Source organism: Berghia stephanieae, chromosome 3 (assembly GCF_034508935.2).
Source record: "Berghia stephanieae isolate SIO BIC M18660-M18661 chromosome 3, UCSD_Bste_1.3, whole genome shotgun sequence".
Taxonomy (NCBI): domain Eukaryota; kingdom Metazoa; phylum Mollusca; class Gastropoda; order Nudibranchia; family Aeolidiidae; genus Berghia; species Berghia stephanieae.
This window is the reverse complement of record NC_088362.1, coordinates 21913134-21932486: the sequence shown is the minus strand read 5'-3', so window position 1 is coordinate 21932486 and position 19353 is coordinate 21913134. Positions and strand designations below refer to the sequence as shown.

Genomic DNA, 19353 nt, shown 5'->3' with positions numbered 1-19353 from the left:
CCATAGTGGGCAGGAGGTCACACTGTGTCTTCTATCCCCTTATTTATGTTTTCCGAGTTGCTTACTGTCTTTGTCTTGAAGTGGAATTACTTAGTTTTGTGCCAGCCCTGGCTGGAGTCCTTGACTAGGAGGGAAACAGTATAGTTATAGTTTTGGGAGATGGTATATTTTTCTTTGTCATTCATCTCTCTGTTAGATATTGTTAGTTATGTATTCTGTAAACATTTGAGTGTGTTCCTCTTAGTGGGATCCTGTGCTGGTGTCGGGATGAGACTTAAAGGTGATCTCAAAGTAAGTACACTGATGTTGTAATCAGGGCTGGCGGAGTCGGTTATTTTTAAACCGACTCCGACTCCAGCCTTGAAACCGACTCCGACTCCGACTCCGACTCCTCAAGCATAGTATTAATAGGTAATAATATGCAACCAACACTCGCAGCTACTTTTAGCTTTTCCCCAGTATATGTATTATAACAATACAAGCCGCTTCATATTTGAAACTAGGACAAAAAAGGAACTGAAACTATACAAAAAGGAAACTGCAACTAAGATATGAATAAAACTGTCATTAAGACCAACAAAAAGGGAAAAGTGAAATTAAGACAATATTGAAACTGAAACCATTTATACTAAAATAAAGTCACTTCTTATGGTCTTATGGTTATCCCACTTTCTAATAACCTAACTTTAACATTGAAGAGTCAGCATCCCCACCCTCCCTCTAGTCAGGTACGGGGTGATTGGCATTGATGCCAACTTAAATGTACAGCACGAGAGCATGAAGGTTGGGGAGGAAAGGGGGTTTTGGAAGCATAGTTCACCTTTAGCTAATACCAATGTAATTTTTTTCAAATTCTGTAGGCCTGGATACTATCTATATCTAGTATCTAAAATATTACACATTGAATGATATAAAAATGCGGTGTGTCTTTTTTACGAAACCCGCCGAATCCCGACAAAGTTATGGGAAGTGAACCTAGAACTCAGGGAAGTGTACACCATTGGGGAGTGAACCTGGGACTGGGTTTCGGCGAGTTTCGTAAAAAAGAACTAGTGCTTTTTTACGAAACCCGACAATATCCAGCAACGTTATGGGAAGTAGACAACTGTGGGAGTGAACCCGAGACTCAGGGAAGTGTACATCAGTCGGGAGTGAACCTGAGACTAAGGTTATCGGCCGGTTTCGGAGGGTTTCGTAAAAAAGAATTAGTGCTTTATTACGAAACCCGACAATATCCGGCAAAGTTATGGGAGTTTGACAACAGTGGGGGTGATCCTGGGACTGTGTAAAAATGATATCAGTGGGAAATAAACCTGGGACTAAAGGGAGATGGATACCATAGAAAGTTGATAGTTGGATATGGGAGTTGAGTACCAGAGGAGAATGAACCTGACCCTATAGGAGATGGGCGCCAGTGTGGAGTGAACCTGGGACTCAGGGAAGTGCACACCAATTTGGAGTTAACCTGGGACTGTGGGAGATGGATAACTGTGGGTATCCGAGCCGAATTATAGGAGTTGGGTACCAGAGGAGAATGAACCTGACACTATAGAAGGTGGGCGCCAGTGGGGAGTGAACCTGGGAGACAGGGAATTGCACACCAGTGGGAGTTAACCTGGGACTGTGTAAAAAGGATATCAGTGGGAAATAAACCTGGAACTAAAGGAGATGGATACCATTGAAAGTTGAAGCCGGATATGGGAGTTGAGTACCAGAGGAGAATGAACTGACACTATAGGAGATGGGCGCCAGTGTGGAGTGAACCTGGGACTCAGGGAAGTGCACACCAATTGGGAGTTAACCTCGGACTGTGGGAGATGGATAACTGTGGGTATCCGAGCCGAACTATAGGAGTTGGGTACCAGAGGAGAATGAACCTGACACTATAGAAGGTGGGCGCCAGTGGGGAGTGAACCTGGGAATCAGGGAATTGCACACCAGTGGGGAGTTAACCTGTGAATATCTAAAAAAGGATATCAGTGGGAAATAAATCCGGCTTCAACTCCCAATGGTATCCATCTCCCTTTAGTCCCAGATTTATTTCCTACTGATATCCTTTATACATATTCCCAGGTTAACTCCCCACTGGTGTGCAATTCCCTGAGTCCCAGGTTCACTCTCCACTGGCGCCCACCTCCTATTGTGTCAGGTTCATTCTCCTCTGGTACCAAACTCTCATATCCGGCTTCAACTTTCAATGGTATCCATCTCCCTTTAGTCCCAGGTTTATTTCCCACTAATAACCTGTTTACATAGTCCCAGGTTCACTCCCCACTGGCGCCCACCTCCTTTAGTGTCAGGTTCATTCTCCTCTGGTACCAAACTCTCATATCCGGCTTCAACTTTCAATGGTATTCATCTCACTTTAGTCCCAGGTTTATTTCCACTGATATCCTTTTTACATAGTCCCAGGTTCACTCCCCACTGGCGCCCGCCTCCTATAGTGTCAGGTTTCTCTCTCCCCTGGTACCCAACTCCCAAATCTGGCTTCAACTCCCAATAGTATCCATCTCCCTTTAGTCCCAGATTTATTTCCTACTGATATCCTTTTTACATAGTCCCAGGTTCACTCCCCACTGGCGCCCACCCCCTATAGTGTCAGGTTCATTCTCCTCTGGTACCAAACTCTCATACCCGGCTTCAAATTTCAATGGTATCCATCTCCTTTAGTCCCATGTTTATTTCCCACTGATATCCTTTTTTACATATTCCCAGGTTAAATCCCCACTGGTGTGTAATTCCCTGAATCCCAGGTTCACTCCTACTGGCGCCCACCTTCTATAGTGTCAGGTTCATTCTCCTCTGGTACCAAACTCCTATAGTTCGGCTCGGATACCCACAGTTATCCATCTCCTGGTGTGCAATTCCCTGACTCCAGGATCACCTCCCACTGTTGCCAAACTCCCATAACTTTGCCGGATATTGTCGGGTTTCGGCGGGTTTCGTAATAAAGCACTAATTCTTTTTTACGAAACCGGCCGATAACCTTAGTCTCAGGTTCACTCCCGACTGGTGTACACTTCCATGAGTCTCGGGTTCACTCCCCACAGTTGTCTACTTCCCATAACTTTGCTGGATATGGTTGGGTTTCGGCGGGTTTTGTAAAAAATCACTAGTTCTTTTTTACGAAACCCGCCGTAACCCAGTCCCAGGTTCACTCCCCAATGGTGCACACTTCCCTGAGTTCTAGGTTCACTCCCCACTGCCACCTACTTCCCATAACTTTGTCAGGATTCGTCGGGTTTCGTCAGGTTTCGTCGGGTTTCGTAAAAAAGACACACCCATAAAAATGCAATGTCTCAAAGTGGTAAGGAGTCGGAGTCGGGACTTCTAAAACCGACTCCGACTCCGCCTCCACCCTCAAACAACCGACTCCTACCGACTCCGACTCCGACTCGCCAGCCCTGGTTGTTATGCTCTTGGAATCTGCATCTGTTCCCTGTTTGAACCAATTCCCCTTTCTCTTATTTTTTCTTGGGTGCTTTGATCGTCTTTTTACTGGCACTGATATGACCTAAATGTGTCGCAATCGCCGAAAAAACCTGAGAAACAAACAAACAATATCAATCTAGATTGTATTTTATGATAGTAAAGTAGGTTGTTATTCATAGAAATATTGATGGACAATCATGGGTATTGGGGACACATTTTAATTTATATGTAAATTAATTTTTATCCTGCCCTTCTTTGTTTTTCTTCATTAAGGTGGATCAAGAGATGGTTTTGTTTTCCTTTGGGACATTGGAATACCAGATAAGGCTCCACAAAGCACCTATGTGTAAGTTAATCCTTATAAAGAATGTCCTGTCCTCATGCCCAAAATTTAAAAATCTGTAATAAAGATTTCACCTCTTGTGCGATGTGGGTTAGAACCCGAAACCGCAGAGCATCTAGTTGAACGGTGTGTTGTGACGAAGCTTCCGGGCGAGTTCGAGGCGGTGCGCGGATATCGGATGTGGTAGGGACTTTACTGATTGGGTCGATCGTCATAACATAATAGTGTGAGCACCATAAGAAGCTGCTACCTCATCTGTGAAGATACTGATGAGAATTATCAGTCTTTCATTCTAGAGATGATTGTATTCTTCAAGTAGATGAGGGCGACATCTTTATTATTATTTTTTTTCATTCCATATAACAAACTAATGGTCACCATAATTTCTGGATTTGAATTCAACGGATTATTATGTAATGAAAATGGAATGATAATTTTTCATTGACTGTTTATTGAGATTAAGAAAAAATTACTGAAGATCTGGGAAATAATTACAACACATTGGAAACTGGAGATCTTGAGCTATTAAACAAAAAGGTGGCCCTTTTGACCATCTAAACACATGTGATGGTGCCTGAGAAAATCTCTCACAAGGTAAACATTTTCCAAATTCCATTTTTTTTTTGTTGTGATGTGTGTGCATATTTTGAAAGCACTATGTCTCCTGGGCATTTTTATTTCTGTTTGAAGCAAAACGGATATTTTTTTTTGTATGAAGTTGTGAGCATTTTATTTAAAAAAAACAAAACAAACAAACCAGGTTTAAAAATCTGATTTTGAAAGGCTTCCAAAGTGTGACAAAGTTGTAATCAAGCATCTTCACCTTACCAGGCATTTAAAAGAGTGGGTTTCATCTTAATGATATTAATAATAATAATAATAACAATATAATAATAATGATAATAATCATCATCATCATCGTCAGATATTTAGATTTCAGATTTATTGGGGGAAAAAAATTCCAGAAATTTGTTGAGGAAAAGTTACTCAGCCTGCAAATCACTTGATAAAACACATGTGGCCAATTACAATTCTCAATTCAAATGTTGCAGGTTCGATGGATATGACATTCTGACATTTTTACCAACAAATCCATGTCATTATTGTTCTAAGTTGAAAAACGAAACATAGATAGGCCAACAACTCTTCCAGTCATTCTCAACAATGATTTGAAGCGACTTCTGGACAACACGTGCGATTTTTCAGAGACTCAGAGCCAAAGCACAAGATGGAAATCATTGGTCTGTTCTCACTCTATACGTCGAGCGGCTATGTGGTCTTGTGGTATGACGCTTTCGGATCGGAAGGTCCTGGGTTCGAGCCTCGCTCTGCGCATAGTTGAGTCCTTGGAAAGGACTCTTTCCTCACATTCTCTCACACAGATGTAAAATGAGGATCTGGCCGTCAACAGCGTTGTCTCTGTTGGAAAAAATTGTAATATGGCCTAACAGGCATTATGTCTCGTTCTACATGTTACGTGTTACTGTTGGTCAGGGACCCTTTGTAAAGCGCTTTGAGTACATTTAGTGGATATTGCTCAATTTTTAAAGCTCTATACATTAAGAAAATATAAAAGTCAGTTACCCTATGCATATACCCTATAAAATTGTGCTCACATGTGCTCACAAATAATTTTGCTTATTGTTTCATTGCCTCAGACCCCTCTTGAAGATCTCTGTACAGGATTCCGTGGGAGATGCTTTGAATCTGGAATTCAGTGAGACTAACTCCATGTTAATAGCTGGTGCTGAAAGGGGCTGTGTAGGATGGCAAGTTGCAGATACCCCACCATCCCTTACTCCAACCAGAAGAGCAAAAGTTATTGAGTGAGTAGTCGTGATAATATTGAAAGTTTTGTGGTTTGGTTGTTGAACAGAGCAAGATTTCCAACCTAATGACGACAATGACAGTATATTACTCTAGTTTTTATTGGTGGAACTGAGGAATGATTTACTAGGATGGTCAGACAATTCAAGTTTTAAACCAGAATTTTAGTCAGTCTGTGAGAACGCACATGACGTTTTGACAAAAGCAAAGCACAGATTGAAAGATTGATAATTGAGGACCATTGTGAAAAAGTTAACTTAATTTAGAGATTTTGGCCCAAAATCATCTGTCTAAATCCCTGTCTATATTTTTTTCTTATAACACAGAAAAAAACCAATATACACTCGGCCATATTAATCAATTGTACCTGAGTTCTATGATGCAATAGAAGAAATGTAATGGACAAAGCAAGTCTAGGTTGAATCAGCTTTATGGAGCTTTTCCCAGGAGATCTTATGAAATGGAATAATAGCTACTTCCAAAAGATGATTATTAAAGTCAAGAGGGTGATTTTCAGGAAGCAGAGGGGAATACCGAAAGTCAAGTTATGAATAAAAAGTAATTAACATATTGAGTAAAGAGAATAATCAATCTTTCATATTCTTGTACACAGTCATATGCCTCTACAGTTAAAATGCGAGTTAAGAATATATATTAATTGTGGAAAGGAAAGACAAACCAACCAATGAGACAGAGGGTTTCCCCCCTACTCTCAATTTAAAAAAAATTAGGGAATAGCTATTTTATAATTTTCTTTATGATTTTCTCGGAAATAGAAAATCTTATAGGAAATAAAATGTAAAAATGAATGAGAAATAAAAGTAAATGTAAATGGCTGTCTCATTTAACAATATTTTAAAACACGATTAACGTACTAAAAAAAATTTCTTTTTGCTAGTAGGAAGGTATAGACTCGGGAAGTTCTCATCACAAATAGTCTTGGAAAAGGGTGAAGACTTAGAAGCATGTCCATCAACCTATAAAGATGATCGAGAGGTACCACAGGCAACAATCAAATTCTCTAGTGGGCCAATGGGAAACCATGAGGACATCATATTAAATATACATAAATTCGGGATGTAAGACCACAGTGTCGTCACACAAAATTATGGGTGATGTAACCAAATGATGCACTTGTCACAAATTTGAAGAAAAGAGATGTGATAGAGGCTGGATGGAGAGAATGACTCAAGATTAATAGAAAATTTTAATTAGCGGAGAAGACAGACAAGAGAAACAAGAAAAGTAAGATAATTGACTTCAGGTCTTTGACATTGTCTTATACCTGATTTTACTGTGCCACCACACAAATTGTTTCTTAAAATATTTATGTAGTAAGCGCTGACCTCACAATTTTCTAGGAAGCTGAAATTACATTGCTGTCACTGTTGATTTCAAGTAAGCGATGTTTCAAATACTGGGTGGGGTTCCTGACCTCCCATAGTGGGCAGGGGGGTACATACTGTGTCTTCTATTCCCTTATATCTGTTTTCCAACATGCTTTCTGTCTTTGTCTTGGAATGAGATTACTTGGTTTTGTCCTGGCCCTGGCCGGAGTCCTGACTGGAAGGGAAACAGTCAAATGCATAGTTATTGTTTTGGGAGATGATATGTTTTTCTTTGTAAATCATCTCTCTGTTATGTATTATTATTATATTTGCTATTTTTATTGTGTAATATAAGCATTTGAGTGTATTCCTCTTTGTTGGATTTTGTGCTTGTGTCCAGATGAGACTTATAGGTGATCTCAAACTAGGTACATTGGTGGTGTGTTCTTGGAATCTGCATCTGATTCCTATTTGTTCCCAGTTACCCCCTGTGTCTTGCTTTTTCTTGGGTGCTTTAATTGTAATTCTAGAACTTTTTACTATCCCATTTTCTTCCTTTTTACTGGCGCTGATATAACCTAAATGTGTTGCAAGCGCCATAAAACCCTTAAAAACATAAAACAAGTTTCAAATACTATCATATCAGGAAAAAAGGTATTGACACAATTCATAGTAATGAAAATTTTACATACAGTTGTTTGTCCTAAAACTGTAATTTATCCCCTACCCGCTAGTTATTTCCAGTTGTTTTATAAAATGCATACAAAATATTAAAGTGATCAAATGTTAGTATGTGAAATCAATGACGATATGACTAGAAGCCAAAATCTTTCTTGTTCAAAACTGGAAGCTATGATGTTAATGCAAATGTGAACCAGTTTGTAAAGAGCTAAAGTGTAAAAGCGAATGAAAATTTGAATGGACATTTATTTTCATTTATTTCTCCTTCTCCCTCCTCCAGAAAACCCGATATTTATTTCCAGCATCCGAAATCCAAAACTACAACAGTTGATGGGTTAATCAGATTACCAAATGATTTGATAGGTAATTGTATATAGTGAATCAAGTCTGTTGATGTTAAAGTGATCCTAGGCTGCTAGAAGCTGTGGACTGTAAAAAGTAATAAACAAAATTGAATATAACAGCTTCAAAAAAGAACAAAATACCAAACACAGAAGATTTTTTTCCCAAGATTTTTCTACAGAGAGGACCTAAAAATATCTCTGTCGTCTATCTGGAATTTAGTAATGTATTTATGTCTTTAATGTATTTTGTTGGTGGCTGAAGAAGATGTTTGAGCCCGAAACGTTCCGTGTTTGGTATTTTGTTCTTTTTTGAAGCTGTTATATTCATTTTCCTTTATTATTGTTGATATTATCACATTTATTGATATTGTACATTAAACTTTTGATTTCTAATGCTATCTTCTAAGAAATGATTGAACATAAATGGAATTCATATCTTAGCACAATGAGGCCTGTGAATTAGTGACTGGGGTTCCTGGTAAGAAAACGGCCAAGAAAATGAGTTGGAGCATATATAAATTGTCTATTTGATGTCTTTAATATTACTTTTTTAAAAATTGTATTGAAAAAGTGATTCAAATAAAGACCATTAGATATTCACTTAAAAGTACTGAATAATATTCTTTCAATAAAAATCTATTACCCTCCATAAGAATGAAAAGAAAAAAACCCCAGTTAAGAGGAAAGTAGTTTTAGAAAAATAATAATTTTCAGCGTTCTCCGGTTGTTAAGTTCTTTATTTTCATATCACACTTTAAAAAAAAAAAATTTAATTATATTTTTATTTCTTTCCAGCAACGAAGCAAGTGGGATCAGGTGAGATCCTCATATGGGACCTTTCCAAACACCTTGCTAGACTTGGCTCAACCAGGGATGTACCCATTGATCCTCTCCTTAAACTCAAATACCCACAGCACAATGTCAAATACCTTAACTTGGGTTTTAGTAATGGTAAGAGGGACACTGTTATCATGCTGGTTTTTAATTTCTCTCTAATGAGAGGTGATTTTGTTCCAATTTAAAATCATCTCTCAGTTGTCAGTTGTGCCTCGTGTGAATATGCAATTTATATTATGAATGAATCTGATCTTGTATTGTCTGTGTTGATTAGTATATATTTATTTTGTATTAGACATTGTTACTAGTAGTACAAATCTTTATTCATATTCGACAAAAATCGAAGTGATGCCATGATTTTTGTCACAGAAGTACATTTATTCTATCATATACGTCTCAAAGTTCCCCCTTTTTTCTAAACCTGTCATCCTACTTTTCCTTGCGCTTAAATAACCCATGATTGTTGCATGTGCAGTTAAATCTATACAAGTAATTAAGCATTATATCAACTCCTACCTATAGCCTGCTATAATAATAATTATAATGATAATAATAAAAGGTTTTTAGACAGCATCATCATCATCATCATTGTCCAACACCACTAAAACCATCATAATTTAAAAAAAAAAAAAATTAAATTCATATTGTATAATCATCATGATTACTGTGAAAACTAGTTTAGTTGTGAATAATGAGTGCTTAAAGTGTGTAATTCCATATAATACGATTCTGAAAGTATAAAAGAATGCCGTTTTTTTTTTTCATTATGTATTAACAAATTTTATGGGGAACTTGTTCTTAGATCCTCCTAGAAAGCTCAAGCTTTGTGCCCTCAGTCAAGTGAATCCACTTTCCTTCTGAAACCATGATTTTCAATTCTGTCCTTTAAGTAAATCGTTTCCCATTTTCTTATGGAAAGTTAACCTTTTATTGATTCCTTTAAAATAAAATTAAAAATATCCTACACACGATATTGACAGGTATGTTGGGAGTTGGTGATGACCAGGGCAACTTGTTGTTGTATAACATCAAATCCATCGTGGATAAGAAAAAAGTATCCGAGGAAGAGGACAGTCTTTGGGATGCCTCCACTGTAAGTACATTTTTCATAGCAGTCACTAATCAATAAGTGTAGGAGTGGGGAGTTTTGGAGGTTGGATCAAAAGTATAATCACCAGGTCTCTTAGAATATCTTTACCCTCATTTGCCGTAAATCTGAATCACAAAGAGCTCGTATGGATGGAATAATGTTGCACAACATTGCCTGTGCCTTACTGTTTGTACTCTCGGACACACACTTTTCAGAAAAAATTCTATAATGAGGCATAATTGTTGATAGTAATCTGAATCTAAAGGTTTCCAAAAAAATATATTTTAGAATTTGCAATTTAGTCATGCATACTAAAAATCTGAGATCACTTACTGTATAAAGGTGAATCCATCCAGAGACTCAAATTGTGGTACAGTATAATTTGATTTTAAGAACTGTGGTTCCTAAATGTTTTTTTGTAATGAGGTAGAATGCATTAACTTCTTAAAGGAAGGAAAGTCAACTATCATTGTCTTGTTTTAATAATTGATTTGCAGGTCTCTAGACTTCCATAAAAGATATTAAGCTAATACAAGTAAAATAAACACAATTTATGTGGTGCATAGGAAAACCCTCAGAAATGGTCGTCTTGAGATATTTATGTCTTGTAATTTTATATTTCCTCCCCCCCCCCCCAGTAGTCTTTCAGAGCCATTTGGCTCATGGGGTGGAGTTAATCCCAATTTCTATAGCATGGAACGGACAATAGCAATTGCTTGCTCCCCTTTGAAGAAGACGCTAGTCTATTGCAAAGTACTTTCCACCAGATCTACCAGATCCAGCTACCCAATCACTGCTAGGTGGATAGGGGATCAGAAAAAAGTCTCGACTGCACCCGGGATCGATCTGGTTCCCTTTTCTTGTGGAGCAAGTGCTCTACTGGACTGAGCTATTGGGACCCCCATGTTTTGTAATACTTAATTGTTCTCATAACATTTTTGCAGTTTATTCCATCAATTCACGAGGCATCTAGATTTGCATTTTGGAGAAGAAACTAGTTAATTTGTAAGAATGTTAATCATAAATCTATTTATTTTATGATTTAAACCCCCCCTCCCCTTGGACTCTGCTCTCTCCCCTCTTTACTGTTTCAATGAGTTGCCAAGTCTGCCTGTTGTTATCACTAAAAATTTTAATATGGATGTGCATTGTCCATTTCATCACTGACGATTGCTTTGTGCTGTGGATGTAATAGTGAAGCATTAACCATATGTTACTGTTAATTGTCAAGTATTTTGTTATTTTTATTATTATTATTATTATTATTATTATTTTTATTATTATTATTATTATTATTATTATTATTATTATTATTATTCTCAGATTTTGGAATGGCCAAATATCATAAACAAAAATGACTTTCCAACAGAAACACACCCCAGCAAGGTGAGAAAAATTTCTTCTTCTTCGTCGTCTTCTTTTTCTTTTTCTTTTTCTTTTTCTTTTTCTTCTTCTTCTTCTTCTTCTTCTTCTTCTTCTTCTCTTCTTCTTCTTCTTCTTCTTCTTCTTCTTCTTCTTCTTCTTCTTCTTCTTCTTCTTCTTCTTCTTCCGCAGTTCCTACAAGAATTTGTTTTCTTTTCATCTTACACAGAGATGGAAGCTTGACTTTCGCCATCTTGACAACAAAATGTCTTTTTTTTTTTTTTCTCACTTCTTAGAGCATTGATTCCAAATAAACCTCGTTACTCCACAGAAATGTAAATTGAGTCTTGAATTGACTTAATTTTCCAGAAAACTGGAAGCCTTGAATGCTACCCCCTTAAAACAAAAAAACCCAAAAAACATGAGCTTTTATATAGAGCAATATCCACTTAACATGCTCAAAGCGCTTTACAAGGGGTCCCTCGCCAACAGCAACACATAACATGTAGGAAGAGACAGGATATCAGTTAGCCGACGAGGCAATGCTGTAAACGGCCATGTACGCAATTTACACCTGAGTATCATGAGAGAACGTCTTTTCCAAGGACTCAACAATGTGATGCTAAGAGCGGGACTCGGAAACCTGGACCTTTGGATCGGATGGCGGGTGTCATACCACAATCCTACATAGTCTACTTTAGTAGGACTGCTTGGCAATTTGACCTTGAGTCTTGGTGGTGAGGTGGAGTAAAATCCGAATCATCCGTAGTTCTTGGTTCAATTTCAAATGCATGAGTATTTTGTTTCAGTTTCCGTCTCATAATGCTCTGGCACTCTTTTGACATGGGGTTATGATTGGCGTTTGTTTCTCCTTCAGCATTGTAAAAAAAAAAAAAAAAAAATGTATTCGCATGGGTGTACGATCCGATAGTGATGTCGTTTCTTCTTCTCTTTACTAGCCTATCCTGCTTCTTTGGTTTGTGATTGTATTTTTGACAAGGGATATTTTTTTTCTGTAAATCTTCTGCCTGTTTGTTCTTGGTTATTTATAATTTAGCTTATGATATCTTTAGGTTATGATTTTGATTTACATTTGTACTATTTTTGTTAGATTGCTTGTTTTTTGTTTCAGCGGTCTCTCATATAACCTCAATTGTGTTGGAAGAGACCTAAAGCAACAAACAAAAAAAAAAAAAAAAAAAAAAAATGTATCTAGACGTCTAGAGTTCTATTTAAATCTAATCGAAAGTAATACAGGTTTTAATATAACTTGTGACATTAGAACAAATAAAAGACTGTCATAAATTATCTGCTATTTATTATTATTGTTGATAATGACATTATTGTTTTATTTGTTATAATTTTCATCATTGTCATCGTCTTTTAATCAATGTTTTTATCATCAATTTATTTCTTATTTCAGGAACTAGTTGTGAACACAGTGGCCATCAGCTCAGACCATAGCTTTGTGACAGGAGGGACAGACAATAATCTCGTGTGCATTTGGAAAAGGGAGGAGGAAGAGGAACATTCATAATTACAACCAGTGAGTTGTGTGACATATCAATATAAATTATTAAAGTGATTTTTTTTTATGGGGATCTCAATAGCTCAGTTGGTAGAGCATTCGCTTCACACGTAAAGGGGCCAAGATCGATCCCGGGTTCAGTCGAGATTTTTTTTCTGGTGGCGGTGGAGGAGGAGGGAGGGTGGGAAGATTGTTAACAATTGGGCCACTTTGTAGGTTCGAAGACAGCCAGTGAAAAAAAAAAAAAAGCCTTTGTAATCACATTTTACCAAACAAAAAATAAATGGTGGACAAAGCTGCGGAAGATTTAGGGTGGGATAATATTTATTCTTTCTATCTTCTCATAAAATCTATTCCCTTGCAGAAATATTTTATTTTTCAATTTTTTATTTTTTTTGGTTACAAATTTTAGTATAGTTTTAAAAAAGTGATGTTTATTTTTTTGTGAAAAGTAATCAACAAAAATGAATATAACAGCTTCAAATAAGAACAAAATACCAATTACGGAACGTTTTGGGTTCAAAACCCTTCTTCAGCTAACAAAAAAAAAAACAATACAAAAACATAAATACATTACTGAAAAGCCAGTGCTTTGACAGAGAAATATTCAGTATAGCCTCTCGGCGGAAGAAAAATCCAAACAGAAATATTCGGTTCGTCCTTTCTGTCGAAGAAAAAACTTGTATCTCTTCTACTGAGAGGGCATATGGAATATTTCTTTGTCGTTGCTCTGTTTTTTTGTTTTTTTTTAGTAATGTATTTATGTTTTTATTTGTTTTTTGTTGGCCGAAGAAGGGTTTCGAGCCCGAAATGTTCTGTGTTTGGTATTTTGTTCTTTTTTGTTTATTACTTATTACTGTCCACAGCTCCTAGCAGCTTAATATAATTTTTTTTTTTTTTTTTTGCCAAGTATATTATTGCATGATGATTTAAAGGTAAAATGGAACAATTCTTCTAGCACTAAGTATCTGATACAAAAATAAGTGTGAAATGGATGATTGATTGATAATTAATATGCAGAATTCATGTAAAAGCACTACAATGGTTTGGTCATCTTAGGAAGGGATATATGAAGTTCTGTTGCTGCACAAATCGTATTGTACACTTAGAAGTATGTCCTGTGTCATTAACATTACATGTCTGTCCTCTAAAGAACTTTTGAGGCCTGGTTGGGGTTCCCAACCTTCCATAGTGGGCAGGGAGGTACTTGCTGTGTCTCCTTGTATCTGTTTTTCAATTGCTTTCTGTCTTTGTCTTGGAATGAGATTACTAAGTTTTGTCCTGACCCTGGCCGGGGTCCTTGGCTGGGAGGGAAACAGTTGAATGTATAGTTATAGTTTTGGGAGATGATATTTTTTCTTCCTTGTAAATCATCTCTCTGTTATGTAGTTATTTTTTTTATTTTTAACATATGATTTCTAAACATTTGAGTGTATACCTCTTAGTGGGATCTTGTGCTGGGGTCTGGGTGAAACATTAAGGTAATCTCAAACTAAGTACACTGATAGTATGCTCTTGGAATCTACATCTTTTCCCCATTTCCTCTTTGTCTTACTTTAAAAGTAATTGTACTTCTAGAAGGTTTTTAACTATCCAATTTTCATCCTTTTTACTGGCGCTGATATGACCTAAATGTGTTGCAAGTACCGTAAAACCCTTAAAAACAAACAAGGTGGGCTGTCTTGATATGGAAGTTGATAGCCGTTTCAGGATGACCCGGGGGAACTGGAATGTCTCACCCTACATGGATATCTGGCAAAGTGAATGTCTCAACCCATATGGATCTCTCCCAATCTGAATGTCTTTTTACCCTATGGGTCTCTGGCAACCTGAATGCCTCACTTCATATAGATCTTTGGAAATCTGAATGATTCACTCTTTGGATCTCTGGCAACCTGAATGCCTCACTTCATATAGATCTTTGGCAATATGAATGATTCACTCTATTTGGATCTCTGGCAACCTGAATGCCTCACTTCATATAGATCTTTGGCAATCTGAATGCGGGTGGTTGGATGGGAGCATCACCCTTGAATCATATACCTATGATGTTCGCATGGGTGTACGATCCGATAGTGATGTCGTTTCTTCTTCTCTTTACTAGCCTATCCTGCTTCTTTGGTTTGTGATTGTATTTTTGACAGGGGATATTTTTTTTCTCTGTAAATCTTCTGCCTGTTTGTTCTTGGTTATTTATAATTTAACTTATGATATCTTTAGGTTATGATTTTGATTTACATTTGTACTATTTTTGTTAGATTGCTTGTTTTTTTGTTTCAGCGGTCTCTCATATAACCTCAATTGTGTTGGAAGAGACCTAAAGCAACAAACAAACAAAAAAGCAATCTGAATGATTCACTCTATTTTGGATCTCTGGCAACCTGAATGCCTCACTTCATATAGATAGAATGCGCTTGGCCAAGGAGTTCACAACATTGCCATCCGGAAGTATAACGGACCAACACACAAACTCTGTGTAACCATGAACTTTTATAGTCTGGTTAATACAGTTTAGTGAGAACAACTCACAAACGCGGATGGCAAAAACAATAACAAAGGCATGAGTGACGTCATCTGCATACTATCTATAGATCTTTGGCAACCTGAATGCGTCACTCTCTATGAATCTCAAGTTACTATAACACTAAATCTGAATATAGAATGGAAGACATTGGTTTGCTTGTGATTAATTATTTATTCTAGATGATTTTGTGATGTTTCCTGATGATTATCATGGAAGGGCATGATTTATTTAATTATAAATATGTTTTAGGCAGCAGGTTTTACTTTTACATAGATCTGTCTAATCTTTTGTCAGCCTTGTTCACTTATTTTATTCCCTCATCTCCACCAACACCTTCTCTTCCTCCTCTTTAACATCATCATCATCAATATCAGAGTCATTGTCACCATAATTGTAATTTTATTTTTGAAATTTCAGGTCAATGTATCGTCAAGGAGCATCACATCACTATCACGGAGGGATGAAAAGAAAAAGATGGGGGGATGTTGAGAAAAGGGGGGAGGGGATGGTGGTGATGAGATTTTATTTATTATATATTATTATTCTTATTACAGTCCACTCCGGATAATCGCAGTACCTCACAAAAATGTTGCGATTAACCAAAATTGCATTTAACTGAAGTTGAGTTTCCTGTCCACCATTGCAACATGTTCCCACTGAGTTTACTCAGGCTTGGGACCTTACATGGCTGCGGCAATTTTGGTTGATTTCGGATAAAATTATGAAGTTTAATCATGAGATTTTGATTGATTTCTTGACTTTTCCACTTTTGAGGTCGAAAATTCGTTGCAATTAACCAGTGACTTTTGTATAGAATTAATTCTGCTTCTTGGAAAAGGTTGTGATGAACCAAGTTGTGATTACCCGATTACCCGGAGTAGACCTATTGTGTTACATGTTTTTAGACGTCGTGTAAACATTTTATCCAATGCTTGTTTTAGAGATTTAATTTCTGAATTTTAATCAGTTTACATCAGTATTTTAAAATCATTGTCATTTTGATGGACAGATTGAAACAATTTAATTTCATCCATTTTTTTTTTTTTAAATGGTAAGATCTGTGTAAAAGTGAATACTAAGCTGATAGAAGTTGTGGATTGTAAAACTGTACAAAAAATGAATATAACAGCTTCGAAAAACAAAACAAAATACTAATCATGGAATATTTTGGGCTGAAAACCCTTCTTCAGCTAAAAACAAAAACAGTTAAATCCAGATTAACGGCATCAGAGAAGTCCTAGGACGTCTAATCTGTGAAATAAGAGTGCAAAACATATTATAGTATTTGGTTGCTAAGAGGGCGCTGGTACTTGAATAGGTGGACTTTGAAATAATGGATGAATTTTGGAGCATAAAGAAATAGGTGGGCGGAGTTGAAAGATGGGATCAAAGCTCTGTGTAGTCTGTATGATCATAGTGTAAAATATCTTTCCTAAGGAATGATGATGGGTGGGGTCTTTTGACCTCCCGTTGTGGGCAGGAGTTCACTTGCTGTTTCTTCTATCCCCCTATTTCTGTTTTCTGAGTAGCTTTTTGTCATTGTTTTGGAATGGGATCACTTGGTTTTGTTCTGGCCCTTGCCAGCGTCTTTGGCTGAATGGGAAATAGTCAAATGTGTGGTATTAGTTTTGGAAGATGGTATTTTTTGTTTTTTTTTAATATATTAATGGTTTGTAACCATTTGAGTGTATTCCTCTTAGTGGGATCCTGTGCTTATGTCTGTATGAGACTTTTAAGTTATTTCAAACTTCACTGATAGTGTGCTCTTGGAATCTACATCTGTTCGCTTTTTGAACCGGTCTCTTTGTCTTTACTTTTTCTTGGGTACCTTTACTTGTAAATCTATAATTATTTTACTATTGTATTTTCTTGTATACTGGTGCTGAAATGACCTAAATGTGTCGCAAGCGTGCAATAAAACCCTTAAAAGCAAACAAACATAAACAAATTGTAGTGTTCGGTGCTATAAGGTGCTTGAATAGGTGGACTTTGAAATATTTGATGAATTTTGGAGCATTAAGAAATAGGTGGGTGGAAGAGAAAGATGGGATCAGCGCTCTGTGTAGTCAGAGTCTATATCGTCATAGTGTAAAATATCTTTCCCAAGGAATGATGATCTCTATAATATTGCCATTCATAAATAAGATGCAAATGTATCATCATAGTATGTGAAATCAATACGCAAATGTATTATAGTATGTGAAATAAATGCGATAGGGCTGTTAAATATACAGGTAGAAATATGAATGAATAGTGATCTATTTGAAATGTACTGAATAATATGAGCAAGCTCAATAACTGAATATAAAGCGAAAATCCTCTTCTTCATTCGGGCAGCAAATGCCGTCATGTTTGCATGTTTGCGACAAGCGCTGCACGGCCATGTTGTATGTGCTCAGAGCAGCCAGGAATTGTTCACGACTTTGTGCTGTCACTATTAATCTGGCAGTTTGTTTCATTCCTTTGTAGTTCATGGGGGAAAAGCTCTGTTGACTCTAATGAAGAAGAACGTATCAGAAGTCTTAGAAACTAAAGAAAATAAGAAAGGCAACAGAAGCAGTATGTCAAATAGATTTGTTATAAATGCAGTAAAAAAATTCTGGAGTGGGTACATTATATCAATAATGATGAAGAATATAGAGTATAGAGAATTGCCAAATGAAAACGGAATAAAAATACCATGGTGTCAGAGCCAAACTCAGAATCCAATTGTTATGACACCCTCTGCCTGACACAGAGAGAGAGAAGGAGGGAGGGAGGCAAGTAGTCACACTAGCCACTGAGCAATCCAGCTTTATATTTTTTTCCAGTTATCCTCTTAGCAACCGAAGGATTCAATTTATTTCTTTGCGCAATCATATTTCCCGTTTGTGTTTTTATTAGAAGAAAGGTTTGGGCTTGAAACGTTTTGTGCTTAGTATTGTGTTATGTTTTTTAAGCTGTTATATTTATTATTGTGCATGACTGAGATTTGTGTAATATGTGTGTATGTTAATGAATAAAGTCTGATCAACACACGTGTGATAGTGTTGACTTATTGTCTTTTACTTTTATGTTAAATTCATTAGAATTTTTAACAGTAACAGCAGACCAAGTAATACAAATGGGTTGGAGTTTGCCATGAAGGTCATCTTTGTTATGATTTCAAGGAGTTTAAGAGAAAAGAAGCGCTATTGGGCCAGGTCAGGACGAAGTCAGGGGGCCCGAATTTCGAAACTGGCCCTATAGTCGACACTCTTGGAGAGACTGCTTTCAAGCCTGTTTTTCACCTAAATTTATGTTTTCGGACACAAAAACAGTGATGTCTTCTTAACCCCTGGTAAATTTTATTTCTGATTCAGATTCACCTATTTTCCGATTAAAAAACGGATGGAATTTTTTTTTTTTTTTCCTTGGGTAAACTTTTGGTTCATGAAATCCGCTTCAACACCCGCCATTTTGATTTTGTAAAATTTTAAGGGGTGATCCGGTGACCCTAATTTCGACACCCTCCGGGAAAAGTCGGTGTTTTTGAGATTTAGAATCTTCTGATTTGTTAAAAATAAGTATCCTTTTATTCCAGATACCTTTTCTGTTCGATCTAAGTCATATGTCTTGCATTTCAATCCGGAATCTAATCAAAAACTTGACTAATACTAATACACACTTTCTACACACTATTTAACGTAAGTGCACATCTAATGAAGGGGTGACGTCATTTCAACACATATTTTCCAATCAAATTTAGCAACATCTGCAGAGGCGGCACTGTCTACAGATAGATGGTGTGTTCAAAGCTATTAGAATTTCTATTATCAATGTACATCTGTGCGGGTGGTTGGATGGGAGCATCACCCTTGAATCATATACCTATGATGTTCGCATGGGTGTACGATCCGATAGTGATGTCGTTTCTTCTTCTCTTTACTAGCCTATCTTGCTTCTTTCGTTTGTGATTGTATTTTTGACATGGGATATTTTTTTTTCTGTAAATCTTCTGCCTGTTTGTTCTTGGTTATTTATAATTTAGGTTATGATTTTGATTTACATTTGTACTATTTTTGTTAGATTGCTTGTT

General features: G+C 36.7%; 1 protein-coding gene across 1 annotated transcript in view; it reads left to right on the top strand.

The window, feature by feature from the left end:
- The window catches only part of LOC144967332 (leucine-rich repeat and WD repeat-containing protein 1-like), a 38335-nt gene extending 20022 nt beyond the window's left edge, over positions 1–18313 (top strand). Inside the window, exons 7-14 of the mRNA XM_078904425.1 lie at positions 3706–3778; positions 5434–5601; positions 7892–7974; positions 8751–8906; positions 9773–9885; positions 11206–11268; positions 12668–12790; positions 15714–18313. Coding sequence (XP_078760551.1) covers positions 3706–3778; positions 5434–5601; positions 7892–7974; positions 8751–8906; positions 9773–9885; positions 11206–11268; positions 12668–12781 — 770 coding nt within the window. The 3' untranslated portion in view covers positions 12782–12790; positions 15714–18313. The remainder of the gene's footprint in view (positions 1–3705; positions 3779–5433; positions 5602–7891; positions 7975–8750; positions 8907–9772; positions 9886–11205; positions 11269–12667; positions 12791–15713) is intronic.
- The last annotated feature ends 1040 nt before the right edge of the window (positions 18314–19353 follow it).